This window comes from Lolium rigidum, chromosome 1 (assembly GCF_022539505.1).
Source record: "Lolium rigidum isolate FL_2022 chromosome 1, APGP_CSIRO_Lrig_0.1, whole genome shotgun sequence".
Classification (NCBI taxonomy): Eukaryota; Viridiplantae; Streptophyta; class Magnoliopsida; order Poales; family Poaceae; genus Lolium; species Lolium rigidum.
In genome coordinates this window covers 36062078-36080120 of record NC_061508.1, presented here as the reverse complement: position 1 = coordinate 36080120, position 18043 = coordinate 36062078, and the positions used below count along the sequence as shown (strand labels likewise).

Here is an 18043-nt window from a genome sequence, read left to right as displayed (position 1 = left end):
CCGTCGCATCGTCATCCCCACGAAGCCTCCCCAAACCTCCGAGCTCTCGTCTCCGGCGGCGCAAGGAAGAAGCAGCCATGGTGAAGGGACGCACCGGCCAGCGCGTCAGGCTCTACGTCCGGGGCACCATCCTCGGATTCAAGAGGTGAGCAGAGCGGCCCCTTCTCCCCCCACGGATCTGGCCATTTCATGATGGAGCGGCGCGCTAACGGCGGCGGTGTTGCAGGTCCAAGTCGAACCAGTACGAGAACACGTCGCTGGTGCAGATCGAGGGGGTCAACACCAAGGAGGACGTGGCGTGGTACGCCGGGAAGCGCCTCGCCTACGTCTACAAGGCCAAGACCAAGAGCAACGGCACCCACTACCGCTGCCTCTGGGGCAAGGTCATCCGCCCGCACGGAAACTCCGGCGTCGTCCGCGCCCAGTTCAAGTCCAACCTCCCCGCCGAGTCCATGGTGAGTGACCCTGACTAGCCCAGCGGCGCTTCTCCTACTGCTGATGCAACCTTGTTGCGATGTGCTTTGTGCTGAGGTTATTGTTGCTTTGCTTTGTGTGCAGGGACGCAAGGTCAGGGTGTTCATGTACCCGAGCAGTATCTAAGGTTAGCATCAGCACGATTTTGACTTTTGTTTCCTTGTTCAATGTGGAGTCATGTTCATTGTGATATGCCATTACATGATTACTGTAAATCCTTTTTAGCCTATGCTCAACTGTTGTCTGAACCATAGGAATAATAAAGCTGAATGTGTAGACTAGGATATTGCATAAGATGAATATGGTGTGGTGTCGATATATGGTTCGGGATATGACCATATCTAGTCTGGTTTATCGTTGTCATGTGCTCCTACTTGTAGTACATGTCTATTTTGTGAGCTTTTAATTCTTACCCACTAATGGGCTCATGTTAGTTAATCCTGACAGTGGGATTTGTAACTCTATATTGTTCTATGGTCAATTGATCTGTGACCATCGTTGGATACACATGCCTGTTATGTTATTTCCCATTGTTTTAAGTGACAATTTCATTTTGTGAAATTTTAATAGTAATATTATCCTTGTTTTGTGACACTTAATGTTGCTGCTTTATGACACTGAGAAGTTTTTACTTCTTACTGCAAATTGGTTACAAACTCTAATACTACTATCAAAACTTGCACATATAATCAATAGAAATACCCATTAAAAGATTTATATAGCATGTGCTGTGTTGCATCTTTCTAGAGTGCTTTGCCATCATCAGTTCTGGGACACACCTTTCTCTATTTCCAAAAGCTTACAGCTTTTGTAGGCAATAACATGTCTTTGCTGCCTTGGCATGTTGTTTTAAGAAAGCCTGTGACCATATTAGATCAACAAATTAGCAAAAACTGTACCATTTAAAGTTTATCCAGTGCTATACTTTCATGGCACTTGACTCAGAATAAATTGAAATTATCATGTCTGGGACACTTTTCTTGGAGTATTCTTTATTTTTGTTAGCTGACAGTTTGGCACTGCTATATGATACTATACCATTTCTTGTTGTATATTTTTCTAAATAAGATTCATCTTGATGCTTTTAAGTTTTGTGAACATAATCTTTTATTTCTTGTATCTGATATTTACACCCTTTTGTTTTGCTTTACTAATTCTGCCTTTTGTCTTCATTTGTTCAATTGCAGGTTTTGTTGAGCTAGGGCCAGTAATGCTTACTTATTGCTATTGTCATGGGCTGAAAATGTCATTTATGGCGAATCTATTTTATGTTGGCAACTTGAAACTGTTCATGTATTCTGAGAACCTGTGGAAGTTTTGGCTAGACATGTTGTCGAATGTGTGGACCATTTAGTATTGCTCTATATCAGCACAGTTTCATAGTGTTATTTGCTGTCTTGTTTAATCAGTGGTATCTTGCTTCTATTTCACTAGTTGATACCCAGTTAGTTTGACGTTCAGTAGCCGCGGCTTTCTTTGCTTTGTGCATTTAGGCATTTCGATGAGTTGCTTGTTCCGTAAAGTCTCGATACTATCTATCCAGTTGTTTGGCACACATTGGATTATCTTAGAGCATCTCCACCAGGCGCGCGCTAATATTTTTTGTCGTGCCCGTGCGGGAAAGTTCGCGCGTTTGCGCTGTTCCACGTGGGAAAGTTGTAGCGTGGGCTGATGCGCGCGTTATAAATGTGACGCGCCAACCGTCTGAAGATCCATGCGCCATTCCGTGTCTCTTCCCACCGCTCTTCTTCCGAAGATGCCTTTGCGTCGCCACTCCGCCTTCGACTACCAAGGTGTTCGGGCGCGGCTGAGCGGCCGCTTCGACACGGATATCCGCTCCGGTGACGAGCAGATCCGCCTCGGGACATTCGACATGGCGCACCAGGCGGCGCGGGCGTACGACACTGTCGCCTGGCACCTCGGACGCTCCCGCCGGACGATGAATTTTCACGACGTCTGGACGCGGGAGCAGGCAGAGCAGCTCTTGCCGCCATCGCCGGGCATCACGCGCGAGCAGCAGCGCCGCCAACGGGAGCTCGAGCAGCGCCTCCTCATCGCCGAGCGCGACGAGGCCCTCCGCCTTGAGTGGGCGCGCCAATCCCCGAAGACGTCGCCACCACGGAAGCCTTCTACGCGCAGAAGGCGGCGGCGAAGGCGAAGAAAAAGGCGAGCCGCGAGAAGCGCCAGGCGGACTCCGCGGCGAGGGCCGAGAAGGCGGCGAGGAAGGAGTAGGAGAAGAAAAACGGCGCAGGACCGTCCACCATCATCCTCTCCTCCTCCTCCTCCTCCTTCGAGTGGACTTCGACGCCGGTGTCGGAGACTACTCCGAGCAGCCACTCGTCGGACTACGACTGGGAATCGGAGTAGGATTAGACTAGTTTAAAATAAAATGTGGCGATGTATCGTTGAACTTTTAATATATTTCGTATTTTCGATTAAATTTTCATATTTTGTTTGATTTATTTTGAAATGAAACGGTCGAACTAGCCGTTCGCGACGCGCCGCGCACTGCATAATGGCGCGCCCGGCGGAGGAACACTTTTTCCGCTCGAGCACGCGCCGCAAAATCGCGCTTCCGGCGGGGAAACTTTCACCACCGCGCGCGGTATCTGTTTACAGCGCACTGCAACGTATGTATAGCGCGGGGATATAAGTCGCCCATGTTGGAGATGCTCTTAGTAGATGATTTTGCTTTTGTTACCCACCTTGTTGTGCTGTTGGAGGTAAAATTATGTCGGTGGCAGTAATTGAACCACTTCTGTGCTCATTCCTCTTGTCATGCTTCAGAACTTGTTATGCACGTTGTGCTGCCTTTTTCCTGTATGTGCCTGCTTACCCTTCATAAAGTCTGAGAATGGGCCCATCTACCTCTATATCATGTTGACGGATGATGTCACTGCCTCCATTATTTACCACATGGTGTATCCGTTGAGAACTCACCTGAGGGGAGCAGAACTCTGTTAGGGCATCTTCAACGCGGCGAACTATCCCGTGGCCGCGCGGCCGGATGTGTCGAACCAGACAAAAACATGGTCTAGCACGCGGACCCATCCCAAAAACGGATGGCCGCGGTGTCTGGGATGACCCAAAGCCGGCCCAAATCTAGGATAAGTTTGCGTGGTCGTGGACGCCGATCGTTGGCCGCTTGCGTCCTCCCCTTGTCCGCCCCTGGCCTGTCTATCTGCCTCCCGATACACACCCACTCCACTCCACTTCCAAAACCTAGAGATGGCCGACGAAACTCCTGCCGCCGCCACCGCCACCATCGGAGACGAGGCCCAGCTCGTGGTCGTTGCCGCTCCTCCCGTGGAGGCGGCTCCTGAACTGGACGCTCCGGTGGTCCTGGAGCCCGGGCCGGCGACGAAGAAGGCGAAGCCCGAGCTTACCGCGGAGCAGAGGGCGATCGAGAGCAAGAAATGGGGCGACTGGCACAGGGTGCTCGAGCAACGAAAGAAGGATGCCGCTGCCGCGGAGGAGCGTCAGCGGGCGGCGGAGCAGCTCCTCCATGCTCTTTTACGGTCACGCAGCGCTCGCTCGTCCGTGACCCGGCCCCTTCCTCCAAGGTCAACAGCCCCGCCGACTGCCCCGTTTGGGTACACGCCTGGCGTGCAGGAAATGGTGGCGCCATAGGGGCGGTACACGTACCAGTCACGGGATGGGTCATCGGAGGTGGGCGAGTCCATGACGGGGTCGTCACCTTCGTCCATTGACCTCAACCGTGCGCCGGCGAACTCCAAGACCCCCAAGCACCTGGGAGCAGCAGCGATGACCGGTGCACGCAACCTGCTCAACGATTTGTCGACCGAGCGCGCGCCGCCATCGATGCAGGCAGCATCCACCGTGCAGGCCCCTCCGTCTTACCCGCCGACAATGATGACCACCGTGCCATATCCTTCGACCGACCAGGCTCCCCAGCCACCTTCCATTGACATAGAGGAGGACACCGCTGGCCATCCCGGCAGCATGAACATCAACTAAGAGCCGTTGTTCGCTGAGGAGCTCACACAAGCCGCAGCTGCACAAGCTCGAGGTCGCCGGGTTAGCAAAAGAACCATCAACTACACGGCGCAGGAGGATAGGATGCTCGTCGATGGATGGTTGACCACTGGGCAAGATGCATTGACATGTGCCGAGCAGAAGGGGACCGCATTCTGGCGCCGGATCTATGAATACTTCCATGAACATCACCGGTACGGAGAGGAGCCATTTGAGAGCGACCGCAACGAGTTGTCCCTCCAAAAGAGGAGGGGAACAATTCAAATGGAATGCAACAAGTTCCAGGCGGCGTATGATCACGTGAACGCGTGATTCCCGTTAGCGGCATCGACATAAAGGATTTGGTATAGTTCTTGACCTCAACTTGTTTTTTGTTATTTGCACATATGTTTGTCATTGTTGTCTTGCTTTGCTCTAGGTGTGGCAAGCTTTGGATTTCTTCAAATCGACGAATGAAGGAAAGACCTTTGCCTTCTCTCATTGCTGGAAGGAACTCGAGGGCACCCCAAAGTTCCAGGAGGGGTACGAGGGGTACATGGCGACCTTGACTGGCAAAAAGACCACCAAAGATCCCGTCATTGACCTTGATGGTGGGCAGCCTTGCGGTAGCTCCGCTTCTCGTCCAAGTCGTCCACGAGGTCACAAGGCAACCAAAGCCGACATGAAGCGTGATGCTTCGGCCATGCAATTGGTTGGCACTTTGAAGGAGATGTATGCTGACAAAGAGGTGTCCACAGACAAGAGGGATGAGAGGAGGCACCGGGAGAAAGAACAGGACAAGAAGAACTACTTCGATGTCCAAAAGAGGAAGCTTGAGATTGAAGATGTGAAGGCCAAGACGAAGACTAGGGAAATTGAGCTTAAAGAGAAAGAAATTGAGCTCATAGCAATGTCAAGGGCCAAAGAGGTGGAGTTGAAGGCGAAGGAAGTTGAGCTGAAACGGCAAGCCGAGGACAACCTGATCATGAACGCTGACTTGACCACCGTGAGCGAGGCGAAGAGAGCTTGGTTCGAACAAAGGTTGAAGGAGATCCTAGAGCGCACAAATTGAGTTGACAATCTCAATTTGTAATTTTTATATTTTTTCAAACTATGGCACATTTCGTTTCTTCATCATGCTACATTTTATTTGATATTAATTTATGCTATTTGATATTATTCTATATTTTTAGATATTATTTATAAGTATGTGTGGCTAAATGGCTATTCCCAAAGAAATAGGCCAAATGGGCGAATGGGTGACCGCTGCGTTGGGCGCAGCGTGCGACCCAAATGGACACGCAGACACCGGCCGCTGTCCCCGTGTTCGCGCGGCCACCCAAACGGTCCAAAACGGACCGCCCAACGCGTCTATACCGGGTGGACACCAAAATGCGCGTCCTAGAGCCGGTCACAAGCATCGGCAGCCGCTCCATCTTCGTCAGCCGGAACAGGTACATCTCCGTTGACACCAGCAAGGTCCACACCGTCTAATCCGGCAGCATCTACTACGCGGATTTATCCGAGATTAGAGCTTATGATGACGGGGGTCTCTCGTGGCAAGAGGAGCCAGAATATGTTCCAGGCTATGGAGTAGGTTCTCTGGAGAAACATGTAGGCCCTTTTCGTCTTGACGAGATATTGGCCGAGTATTGCAGAACCATCAAGTTATCTGAACAACACAGGGTGCAGCCTTATGGCGAGCTAGGTTTCACGTACTATGATTACGACGATGGCTATCCGTCGGACTGACGGTATGGGTGATTCTGCAAGTTTTTTCCCATCAAGTTTGGCAAGTGTCACATAGAGCCCTACGCGTGATGCTACTAGGAATTTTTTTAATCAGAGACCTGCTTTTGTTGTACTCCCTCCGTTCCTTTTTATAATGCCTATAGATTTTGCCATTTATTTCAGAATATAAGGTTGTAGCTTGGCTTTTTTTAATTACCCCCTCTACCGGTCAGCTCCCACACGACATGCATGAAAAAATTGTTAATTTAGGAAGTCATGGATTTCCCTCATTTTACTCTAATCTCAAATCGTTAAGCCAGGAGGTCTTATGTAAAGAATACTCTTGCACTAATTTCCGTGCCAAAAAACTGAAGAAGTTGGGCCGTTATTCTGGGAACATAGGGAGTATTAATGTTACCGGGGATGCGATTCCAGCATAAGCCATTGGGCCGTTATTCGGCTTTGAATATAATGTGGGCTATTCTGTGTGTTTTGTCTCAACCTGAAGAAGTTGGCCCTGGGCCCAGTAATTTCCTCTTCGTGTCTTGTTTCAACTTTCAACCTGAATAAATTGAAATTGGGCCAAGTAATTTAGGCCCAGTAATTTCCTCTGCGTGTCTTGTTTCGACCTGAATAAATTGGCCTTGGGCCTTTAGTCAGCCAATCTGGCCCAAGGACACCACGACGCGTAGCTGACAGGTGGGACACATAGTGAATCCAGTAGGTCCCACGGCTGCATGTGGACCCGATGGGGTTGGGAGCAGGGACCCACCAAGCTCTAACATACGGGCCCCACAAGTTCTGACATGTTGGGTCCACACTCTGGAATGTTGGGCCCACCAAGCTCGGGCATGCTGGGACCCACCAGCCTCTGACATGCGGACCCCACAGATCTCTGTCATGCCGACCCACCAAAGCTGTCACACATGGGTCCCACCAGGCTCTGACACGTGACCCCACAGGTTTTTCTATCATGCCGGTCCCACCAAAACTCTCAGAGATGGGTCCCAGTAGGATCTGACATGCGGCCCCCACAGATTTCTGTCATGCCGGACCCACCAAAACTCTCAGAGAAGGGTCCCAGCAGGCTCTGACATGCGGCCCCCACAGATCTCTGTCATGCCGGACCTACCAAAACTGTCACAGAAGGTTCCCAACAGGCTCTGACATGCGTCCCCCTCAGATCTCTGGCATGCCGGACCCACCAAAATTCTCAGAGAAGGGTCCCAGCAGGCTCTGACATACAACCCCCTCAGATCTCTGGCATGCCGGACCCACCAAAACTCTCAGAGAAGGGTCCCAGCAGGCTCTGACCTGCGGGGCAATGCGTTCAGAATTGACGGCAGGCAGACACTTGTGCTAGCACGTGCGCAAAAAAAAATTAGCATGGCAACTGACATGTTGGTGGTACTGACAGTTCAGGTCCACTTCGCATGCTGGGAGGTTGTCGGAACAGGCGGCCCCACGCAGGTGGGTCGTGTCGGCACCTGACATGCGGGGCCGAGTGGTGCAGGCCAGGTAGATGTGTGCAGACAGTGGTTGTCTCCCCTTGCAAATATGGGTCCCAGTGCTGCAGGCCTTGGACTGTTGTGCGGGCAGACACAAAAGTACGTGAACAAGAGCGTGCAGAGTGTGGGTCAGGTGTGTCCACCGGCCCGAAGCCCACTTGTTGTGACGCGCGCCCCCTGCTGATTCAGCAGTTCGGGCTGCCAACCACCCGCGACGCTCATTTCTGTACAATCGCTGACGTTTAGACCTCGCCCGTCACTATTTTTCGGGCCGAGCGGCCCAAATCGCCATCTGTGACGCGAAAACGCCCTATCGTCATAGAAAAAGATCATAGATCGACCAGATGCCGGTCCACACACCTCATGTGCTGAATCCGGGCGGTAAGCGCGACCAGGTGGTCGTAAGCGTCCCAGGGTGCATCCGGAGTGCTTAGAGATTGCTCAGCCCTGCGCTCTGCAACCTTCTTGAATGCGTGTGGCTGAGACTCCAGGAAGAGGGCTATAGAGAAAGAAAAAAGGAACCGGCGTAAGGATATACTGCCGGAAGATATAAGCTTATAAGCAAAAAAGGGAAAGGAAAAATACTTACTGAGGGCCAACGCATCGGCCTGCATGACCAACCGGTCATACTCAGCCTGGTCCGTGGTTAGGGCGGTGATCTGGGCTTGCGCCTCCTTCCGCAGCCGGGTCTCCCCCTCCTGCTCCTTCCACAGCTGGCTGCTGGCATCGGTGAAGTCCTTCAGAGACTCATCCAACTTGGTTTCAGCAGCAGCCTGGGCCTCCTTGAGATCCCGATCATGCCGGAGCTCAGCCTGCATGAGCTGATCCTTGAGCGCCGCGGAGATGGTTTCCTGGGCGTCCAGGGCCTTGCGATGCTCCAGGACAAGCTGCTCCTTTTCAGCTAGAATCCGGAAGAAGAAACGATTAACAAAAATCCAGGAGATTCAGAAGACGCAAGACAAAGGAGAAATAAAATAGTACCTTTAAGCGCCGAGAGCTGGGCGGTGAGGTCCTCAGAGGAGGCTTCCGGAAGGGCAGCTGCGGAAAAGAACTTGTAAGCACAGATTGGAAAAGAACTTGTAAGTACAGAACCGGTACAAAAAGATGTCGGGAATGAAAGTTTACCTTGGCACTTGCTGTGGGCCTCGGAAAGAAACCGGTGCTCCCACAGAAGCTCCTCGAATAGCTGCTTCTGGCTGTCCAGCGTGCCCTGTCCAAAGGAAAAACTCCGGTAAGGCTATGCCGGCAATCAAAAAAGTTTCGCGCTAAGAACTGCGCTCTCAACCCGAAACTCGGGGACTGGCTATGCCGATTTTTTGTGTTTCTAAAGAAGTTTCGCGCTAAGAACTGCGCTGTCAACCCGAAACTCGGGGACTGGCTATGCCAGTTTTTTGTGTTTCTAAAGAAGTTTCGCGCTTAGAACAGCGCTCTCAACCCGAAACTCGGGGACTGGCTATGCCGGTTTTTTGTGTTTCTGAAGAAGTTTCGCGCTAAGAACTGCGCTCTCAACCCGAAACTCGGGGACTGGCTATGCCGGTTTTTTGTGTTTCTAAAGAAGTTTCGCGCTAAGAGCTGCGCTCTCAACCCGAAACTCGGGGACTGGCTATGCCGGTTTTTTGTGTTTCTAAGGAAGTTTCGCGCTAAGTACTGCGTACAAAACCCGAAACTCGGGGACTGGGAGGATATATACATAAAAATGGAAGGTTGAAAACCGACATCGTTGAAAAAGGAAAAAAAGGTTTGGATGAGAAACTTACCACCACATTGCCACTAACATCGTGCCACGCGAGGTCGAACTCCTTGACGACGCGTTTTAGTCGGCTCAGATGTTGGGCTGAGCTCCGCGGGCCGGAAGGATCGGCAACCGGTTGCTTCTCCTTGCTCAAGCCGCGAGTGGCCGGGGATAAATCCGCCAGGTTCCACTTCTCCGCGTATGCCTGCAGAGGGCCCAAGCTGACTTCGCCGCGGGTGAGCTCGGTGATCCGGCCTAGCTGGGCTGAGGCTTTCTCACCGGCTGTGACAGCGGCGCGACCGGCATGTAGAACCAGCGACTGCGACCTGGAGGGTGGCGCGGTCGCCGTAGTCACCACCGCAGCAAGCTGCTGGGCGGTAAGAGAAGCGCCTCCCGGGGGAGCCGGCTTGCCGGTTGAGGTTGCCGGAGGAGATGCTGGCGTGGCCTTGGATGGCGCAGGAGCCTCAGGTGCGTCCTTTGTCGGTGGCGAGCTTGCCGGCGCGGAAGCTTCCGGCACGGTCTTAGCGATGGAGGCAACGGTCTTCTTCTTCTTCTTTTTGGGAGAAGGGGGAACCGGAGGTTCCGCCCTCTCCGTTTCTCCGTTCCCGGTGCCGGTGTTGCTGGCCCGGTGTCTTCGGTATCCGGAGGGGAAAAGAAATCCTCCTCCGCGCGGTGGTGTGAAGTTTCAGGGGCCGCGCGCCCCGCACTTGTGGTGCCTCCCAGAGGGGAGGCTGGAGTTTTGCCGGCACCAGATGGTACCGGACTTGTTTGAGGAGGAGGAGAGGCCATGGCGGCGTCCTCGGAGGCTTCTGGCCTCATGCCAGTGGCGCTCTTGGTGAGGCTAAGCGCAGGCCTGAGAAAAATAAGTTAGAAAGAGCAACCGGAAAAAGAGAGACTCACGAGGCAAAAGGGAAACCGGAAGCTTACCCGGAAGCGACCGACATCTGACGCCGGTAGCGCTTCGTGGTGTAGGGCTTCCCGCCGCCATCCTTCTTGGAATGCTTGGCAGGAGGAGCTTGGCTGGGCTCAGCCTTGGCAGTCGGAGCCTTATTCTTCTGGCCCCGAGAGGGCAAGTTGTCCCGGGACTCCTGGCCAACTTCCGCTTGTAAAGGAGTCGCGCGTTCCACGACCTGTGGGTTCGCGTCGGCTGAAGCACGTTCTACAAAGAAACAGATTATAAAGATATGGGAGAACAAAATACCTTGAGGATAATGACCTCATCGTCAGACTCGGGGTCATTTTCCGAACGAGAAGTGGGGAAGTTACCGGGGCGTGAGGTGTGAGTTCGGCCCATCTTGGAGCTCTTGGAGATGTAGGGATCCGGGTCCACCGTATCCAACCGGTTCTTCCGGCAAGGCTTCCGTATCTCGGTAGCGATACGAGGAAAGCGCTCGTAGGCCTGAAAAAACAAGAAAAAGCAAGTTACTGACATGATAAATAGTTGCCGAAAACGTTAACCCGGTTCCCAAGCCCTTACTTCATCGGAAGGAGGATTTTTGAAGCTCAGGGGGCGAAGGCCCCAGGACCAATTTGACGGCATGTCGGTTTGGCAAATCTGTTTGGCTTTGCGAACCACATCAGACTTTCTCAGTCTGAAGCTGGTGATCCTAGTTGGATCCCGGAGGCCGCTCATCTCGCCCATCTTGTGAATCCGGCGTTGCAGAGGAAGGACCCGGCGCGAAATAAACACGCGGATGATATCGTCGGAGCTGATGTTGGTATCTTTGTTTAGTTGCTCCATAAACCGGACGATCCGGTTGCTCTCGATATGGGAGATCCCCGGGTTGTACTTCCAGTTAGCCCGCGAGGGCACTCCGGGAACATAAGCTGGGAGGTTGATAAGATCGGCAGTGCCGGTGTTCTTGACATAGAAGAAGGTCTCTTGCCATACCCGGCAAGACTCCAAGCCGGAGAACTTGTAAAAGGGGCTCCCTTGGCGTGCGGTAACAATGCAGGAGCCGCACTGAACCGGAGGCTTGGGCTTGGGAATATTCTTGCCCTGGACCGAGTTGATCCGAAGAGTGAAAAAACGAGAGAACGCCTCGATTGTGGGCAGGAGGAAAACATAGGCTTCCATGAAGGAAACGTAGCAAGAGAGGTAAAAGACGGCATTGCCAGGAAGATGATGAGGTTGGAGCTCAAAGAAATCTAAGAACCGGCGGAAAAAATCCGACGCCGGTAGACCGAAGCCGCGCTCAAAATGAGCGGCGAAGACCACTATTTCTCCCTCCAGCGGCACCGGCTCCAATTCGTCACCTGGAATGCGGCAGGCCACCTCTGCCGGTTGATACGTCTCCGACGTATCGATAATTTCTTATGTTCCATGCCACATTATTGATGATATCTACATGTTTTATGCATACTTTATGTCGTATTTATGCATTTTCTGGCACTAACCTATTAACGAGGTGCCGAAGAGCTAGTTGTTGTTTTCTGCTGTTTTTGGTTTCAGAAATCCTAGTAAGGAAATATTCTCGGAATTGGACGAAATCAACGCCGAGGGGCCTATTTTGCCACGAAGCTTCCAGAAGACCGAAGAGAAGAAGAAGTGGGGCCACGGGGCGCCGCCACACTAGGGCGTCGCGGCCAGCATAGGGCCCGCGCGGCCCTGCTGTGTGGGGCCCCCGTGACTCTCCCGACTCCGCCCTTTCGCCTACTTAAAGCCTCCGTCGCGAAACCCCCGCATGCGAGAGCCACGATACGGAAAACCTTCCGGAGACGCTGCCGCCGCCAATCCCATCTCGGGGATTCAGGAGATCGCCTCCGGCACCCTGCCGGAGAGGGGAATCATCTCCCGGAGGACTCTTCACCGCCATGGTCGCCTCCGGAGTGATGAGTGAGTAGTTCACCCCTGGACTATGGGTCCATAGCAGTAGCTAGATGGTCGTCTTCTCCTTATGTGCTTCATTGTCGGATCTTGTGAGCTGCCTAACATGATCAAGATCATCTATCCGTAATGCTATATGTTGTGTTTGTTGGGATCCGATGGATAGAGAATACTATGTTATGTTGATTATCAATCTATTACCTATGTGTTGTTTATGATCTTGCATGCTCTCTCGTTATTAGTAGAGGCTCCGGCCAAGTTTTTGCTCTTAACTCCAAGAGGGAGTATTTATGCTCGATAGTGGGTTCATGCCTCCATTAAATCTAGGACAAGTGACGTAAAGTTCTAAGGTTGTGGATGTGTTGTTGCCACTAGGGATAAAACATTGATGCTATGTCCGAGGATGTAGTTATTGATTACATTACGCACCATACTTAATGCAATTGTCCGTTGTTTGCAACTTAATACTGGAAGGGGTTCGGATGATAACCCGAAGGTGGACTTTTTAGGCATAGATGCATGCTCGGATAGCGGTCTATGTACTTTGTCGTAATGCCCAATTAAATCTCACTATACTTATCATATCATGTATGTGCATTGTCATGCTCTCTCTATTTGTCAATTGCCCGACTCGTAATTTGTTCACCCAACATGCTATTTATCTTATGGGAGAGACACCTCTAGTGAACTGTGGACCCCGGTCCATTCTTTTACATTGAATACAATCTATCGCAATACTTGTTCTACTCGTTTTCTCGCAAACAATCATCATCCACACTATACATCTAATCCTTTGTTACAGCAAGCCGGTGAGATTGACAACCTCGCTGTTTCGGTGGGGCAAAGTACTTTGGTTGTGTTGTGCGGGTTCCACGTTGGCGCTGGAATCCCGGTGTTGCGCCGCACTACATCCCGCCGCCATCAACCTTCGACGTGCTTCTTGGCTCCCTATCGGTTCGATAAACCTTGGTTTCTTGCGAGGGAAAACTTGCCGCTGTACGCATCACACCTTCCTCTTGGGGTTCCCAACGGACGCGTGTTGTACGCGTATCAAGCTCTTTTTACGGCGCCGTTGCCGGGGAGATCAAGACACGCTGCAAGGGGAGTCTCCACAATCCAATCTCTTTACTTTGTTTTTGTCTTGCTTTATTTTATTTACTACTTTGTTTGCTGCATTATATCAAAACACAAAAAAATTAGTTGCTAGCTTTACTTTATTTACTTTATTGCACTCTATATCAAAAACACACAAAAATTAGTTACTTGCATTTATTTTATTTAGTTTGCTTTATTTACTACTGCTAAAATGGGTACTCCTGAAAATACTAAGTTGTGTGACTTCACAACCACAAATAATAATGATTTATTATGCACACCTATTGCTCCACCTGCTACTACAGCAGAATTCTTTGAAATTAAACTCGCTTTCTTGAATCTTGTTATGCGAGAGCAATTTTCCAGTGTTAGTTCCGATGATGCTGCTGCCCATCTCAATAATTTTGTTGAATTGTGTGAAATGCAAAAGTATAAAGATGTAGATGGTGACATTATAAAATTAAAATTGTTTCCTTTCTCATTAAGAGCAAGAGCTAAAGATTGGTTGCTATCTCTGCCTAAGAATAGTATTGATTCATGGACTAAATGCAAGGATGCTTTTATTGGTAGATATTATCCCCCTGCTAAAATTATATCTTTGAGGGGTAGCATAATGAATTTTAAACAATTGGATAATAAGCATGTTGCACAAGCTTGGGAAAGAATGAAATCTTTGGTTAAAAATTGCCCAACCCATGGACTGACTACTTGGATGATCATCCAAACCTTTTATGCAGGATCTGAACTTTTCTTCGCGGAACCTATTGGATTCAGCTGCTGGAGGTACCTTTATGTCCATCACTCTTGGTGAAGCAACAAAGCTTCTTGATAATATGATGATTAATTACTCTGAATGGCACACGGAAAGAGCTCCACAAGGTAAGAAGGTAAATTCTGTCGAAGAAACCTCCTCCTTGAGTGATAAGATTGATGCTATTATGTCTATGCTTGTGAATGGTAGGACAAATGTTGATCCTGATAATGTTCCTTTAGCTTCATTGGTTGCCCAAGAAGAACATGTTGATGTAAACTACATTAAAATAATAATTTCAACAACAATGCTTATCGGAACAATTCTAGTAGCAACTATAGGCCATATCCTTATAATAATGGTAATGGTTATGGTAATTCTTATGGGAATTCTTACACCAATAATAGGAACACACCCCCTGGACTTGAAGCTATGCTTAAAGAATTTATTAGTACACAAACTGCTTTTAACAAATCTGTTGAAGAAAAGCTCGATAAAATTGATATTCTCGCTTCTAAGGTTGATAGTCTTGCCTCTGATGTTGATCTTTTGAAATCGAAAGTTATGCCTAATAAGGATATTGAAAATAAAATTGTTACTACAGCAAACGCCATCCAAGTTAGAATTAATGAGAATATAAGATTAATGGCCGAATTGCATGCTAGGTGGGAAAGAGAAGAAAATGAAAACTAGCTAAAGAGAATAATGTAGCTAAAGTTTGGACTATTACCACCACTAGTAATGTTAATGCTCCACATGTTGCTGCACCTCCTACTAATAATGGTAAAATAATTGGTGTTGGCAATGTTACTACTCCTAGTGCAAAGCGTGCAAAACTGCTTGAAACCTGCTAAACTCATTGAAATCGCTCGTGATAAAACTCGCTGAAATTTTTTCCAACATTGGGGATGATGATCCCATTGCTGTAGATCATAATGGTTTGGATTTTTATGATTGCCACATCTCTGAAGTTATAAAGTTCTTACAAAAACTTGCTAAGAGTCCTAATGCTAGTGCTATAAACTTGGCTTTCACAAAACATATTACAAATGCTCTCATAAAAGCTAGAGAAGAGAAACTAAAACTTGAAACCTCTATTCCTAGAAAGTTAGAAGATGGTTGGTAGCCCATCATTAAGATGAAGGTCAATGACTTTGATTGTAATGCTTTATGTGATCTTGGTGCAAGTATTTCCGTTATGCCTAAGAAAATTTATGATATGCTTGACTTGCCACCATTGAAAAGTTGTTACTTGGATGTTAATCTTGTTGATAATGCTATATAGAAACCTTTAGGGAGAGTTAATAATGTTCGCATTACCGTTAACAATAACCTTGTCCCCGTTGATTTTGTTGTCTTGGATATTGAATGCAATGCATCTTGTCCCATTATATTGGGAAGACCTTTTCTTCGAACTGTTGGAGCTATCATTGATATGAAGGAAGGTAATATTAAATATCAATTTCCTCTCAAGAAAGGTATGGAACACTTCCCTAGAAAGAGAATGAAGTTACCTTTTGATTCTATTATTAGAACAAATTATGATGTTGATACTTCGTCTCTTGATAATACTTGATATACACTTTCTGCGCCTAGCTGAAAGGCGTTAAAGAAAAGCGCTTATGGGAGACAACCCATGTTTTTACTACAGTATTTTTATTTTATATTTGAGTCTTGGAAGTTGTTTACTACTGTAGCAACCTCTCCTTATCTTAGTTTTGTGCATTGTTGTGCCAAGTAAAGTCTTTGATAGTAAGGTTCATACTAGATTTGGATTACTGCGCAGAAACAGATTTCTTTGCTGTCACGAATTTCGACCTGCCTCTCTGTAGGTAGCTCAGAAAAATATGCCAATTTACGTGCGTAATCCTCAGATATGCACGCAACTTTCATTCAATTTGAGCATTTTCATTTGAGCAAGTCTGGTGCCTCAATAAAATCCATCTTTACGGACTGTTCTGTTTTGACAGATTCTGCCTTTTATTTCGCATTGCCTCTTTTGCTATGATGGATGAATTTCTTTGTTCCATTAATGTCCAGTAGCTTTGTGCAATGTCCAGAAGTGTTAAGAATGATTGTGTCACCTCTGAACATGTGAATTTTTATTATGCACTAACTCTCTAATGAGTTGTTTCGAGTTTGGTGTGGAGGAAGTTTTCAAGGATCAAGAGAGGGAGATGATACAATATGATCAAGGAGAGTGAAAGCTCTAAGCTTGGGGATGCCCCGGTGGTCACCCCTGCATACTTTAAGAAGACTCAAACGTCTAAGCTTGGGGATGCCCAAGGCATCCCCTTCTTCATCGACAACATTATCAGGTTCCTCCCCTGAAACTATATTTTTATTCCATCACATCTTATGTGCTTTACTTGGAGCGTCGGTTTGTTTTTGTTTTTGTTTTTGTTTGAATAAAATGGATCCTAGCATTCATTGTTTGGGAGAGAGACACGCTCCGTCTGTTGCATATGGACAAATATGTCCTTAGGCTTTACTCATAGTATTCATGGCGAAGGTTGAATCTTCTTCGTTAAATTGTTATATGGTTGGAATCGGGAAATGCTACATGTAGTAATTCTAAAATGTCTTGAATAATTTGATACTTGGCAATTGTTGTGCTCATGTTTAAGCTCTTGCATCATATACTTTGCACCTATTAATGAAGAAATACAAAGAGCTTGCTAAAATTTGGTTTGCATATTTGGTCTCTCTGAAGTCTAGATAATTTCTAGTATTGAGTTTGAACAACAAGGAAGACGGTGTAGAGTCTTATAATGTTTACAATGTGTCTTTTATGTGAGTTTTGCTGCACCGGTTCATCCTTGTGTTTGTTTCAAATAACTTTGCTAGCCTAAACCTTGTATCGAGAGGGAATACTTCTCATGCATCCAAAATCTTTGAGCCAACCACTATGCCATTTGTGTCCACCATACCTACCTACTACATGGTATTTCTCCGCCATTCCAAAGTAAATTGCTTGAGTGCTACCTTTAAAATTTCCATTCTTTACCTTTGCAATATATAGCTCATGGGACAAATAGCTTAAAAACTATTGTGGTATTGAATATGTACTTATGCACTTTATCTCTTATTAAGTTGCTTGTTGTGCGATAACCATGTTCCTGGGGACGCCATCAACTACCCTTTGTTGAATATCATGTGAGTTGCTATGCATGTCCGTATTGTCTGAAGTAAGGGAGATTTACCACTCATTTAATGGTTAGAGCATGTATATTGTTAGAGAAGAACATTGGGCCGCTAACTAAAGCCATGAATCATGGTGGAAGTTTCAGTTTTGGACATATATCCTCAATCTCATATGAGAACATTAATTGTTGCTACATGCTTATGCATTAAAGAGGAGTCCATTATCTGTTGTCTATGTTGTCCCGGTATGGATGTCTAAGTTGAGAATAATCAAAAGCGAGAAATCCAAATGCGAGCTTTCTCCTTAGACCTTTGCACAGGCGGCATAGAGGTACCCCTTTGTGACACTTGGTTAAAACATGTGTATTGCGATAATCCCGGTAATCCAAGCTAATCAGGACAAGGTGCGGGCACTATTAGTATACTATGCATGAGGCTTGCAACTTGTAAGATATAATTTACATAACACATATGCTTTATTACTACCGTTGACAAAATTGTTTCTTGTTTTCAAAACCAAAGCTCTAGCACAAATATAGCAATCAATGCTTCCCTCTGCGAAGGGCCTTTGTTTTACTTTTATGTTGAGTCAGTTCACCTATTTCTCTCCACCTGAATAAGCAAACACTTGTGTGAACTGTGCATTGATTCCTACATACTTGCATATTGCACTTGTTATATTACTTTACATTGAAAATATCCATGAGATATACATGTTATAAGTTGAAAGCAACCGCTGAAACTTAATCTTCCTTTGTGTTGCTTCAATACCTTTACTTTGATTTATTGCTTTATGAGTTAACTCT

At 47.9% G+C, this 18043-nt stretch overlaps 1 protein-coding gene across 1 annotated transcript; it reads left to right on the top strand.

The window, feature by feature from the left end:
• The first annotated feature begins 22 nt into the window (after positions 1 to 22).
• LOC124685208 (60S ribosomal protein L35a-1-like) lies at positions 23 to 1862 on the top strand. Its single transcript, XM_047219541.1, has 4 exons — positions 23 to 145; positions 227 to 455; positions 559 to 601; positions 1662 to 1862. Exons 1-3 carry the CDS (start codon positions 78 to 80, stop codon positions 598 to 600), a joined length of 339 nt encoding a protein of 112 aa, XP_047075497.1. The 5' UTR covers positions 23 to 77; the 3' UTR covers position 601; positions 1662 to 1862.
• Positions 1863 to 18043: the final 16181 nt, after the last annotated feature.

Excerpts from the sequence above, each read along its gene's own strand:
- LOC124685208 (XM_047219541.1), top strand. The coding sequence starts at position 78 with ATGGTGAAGGGACGCACCGGCCAGCGCGTCAGGCTCTACGTCCGGGGC. Across the intron at positions 146-226 it reads ACCATCCTCGGATTCAAGAG|GTCCAAGTCGAACCAGTACG; the intron begins GTGAGCAGAGCG and ends GCGGTGTTGCAG. Across the intron at positions 456-558 it reads ACCTCCCCGCCGAGTCCATG|GGACGCAAGGTCAGGGTGTT; the intron begins GTGAGTGACCCT and ends CTTTGTGTGCAG.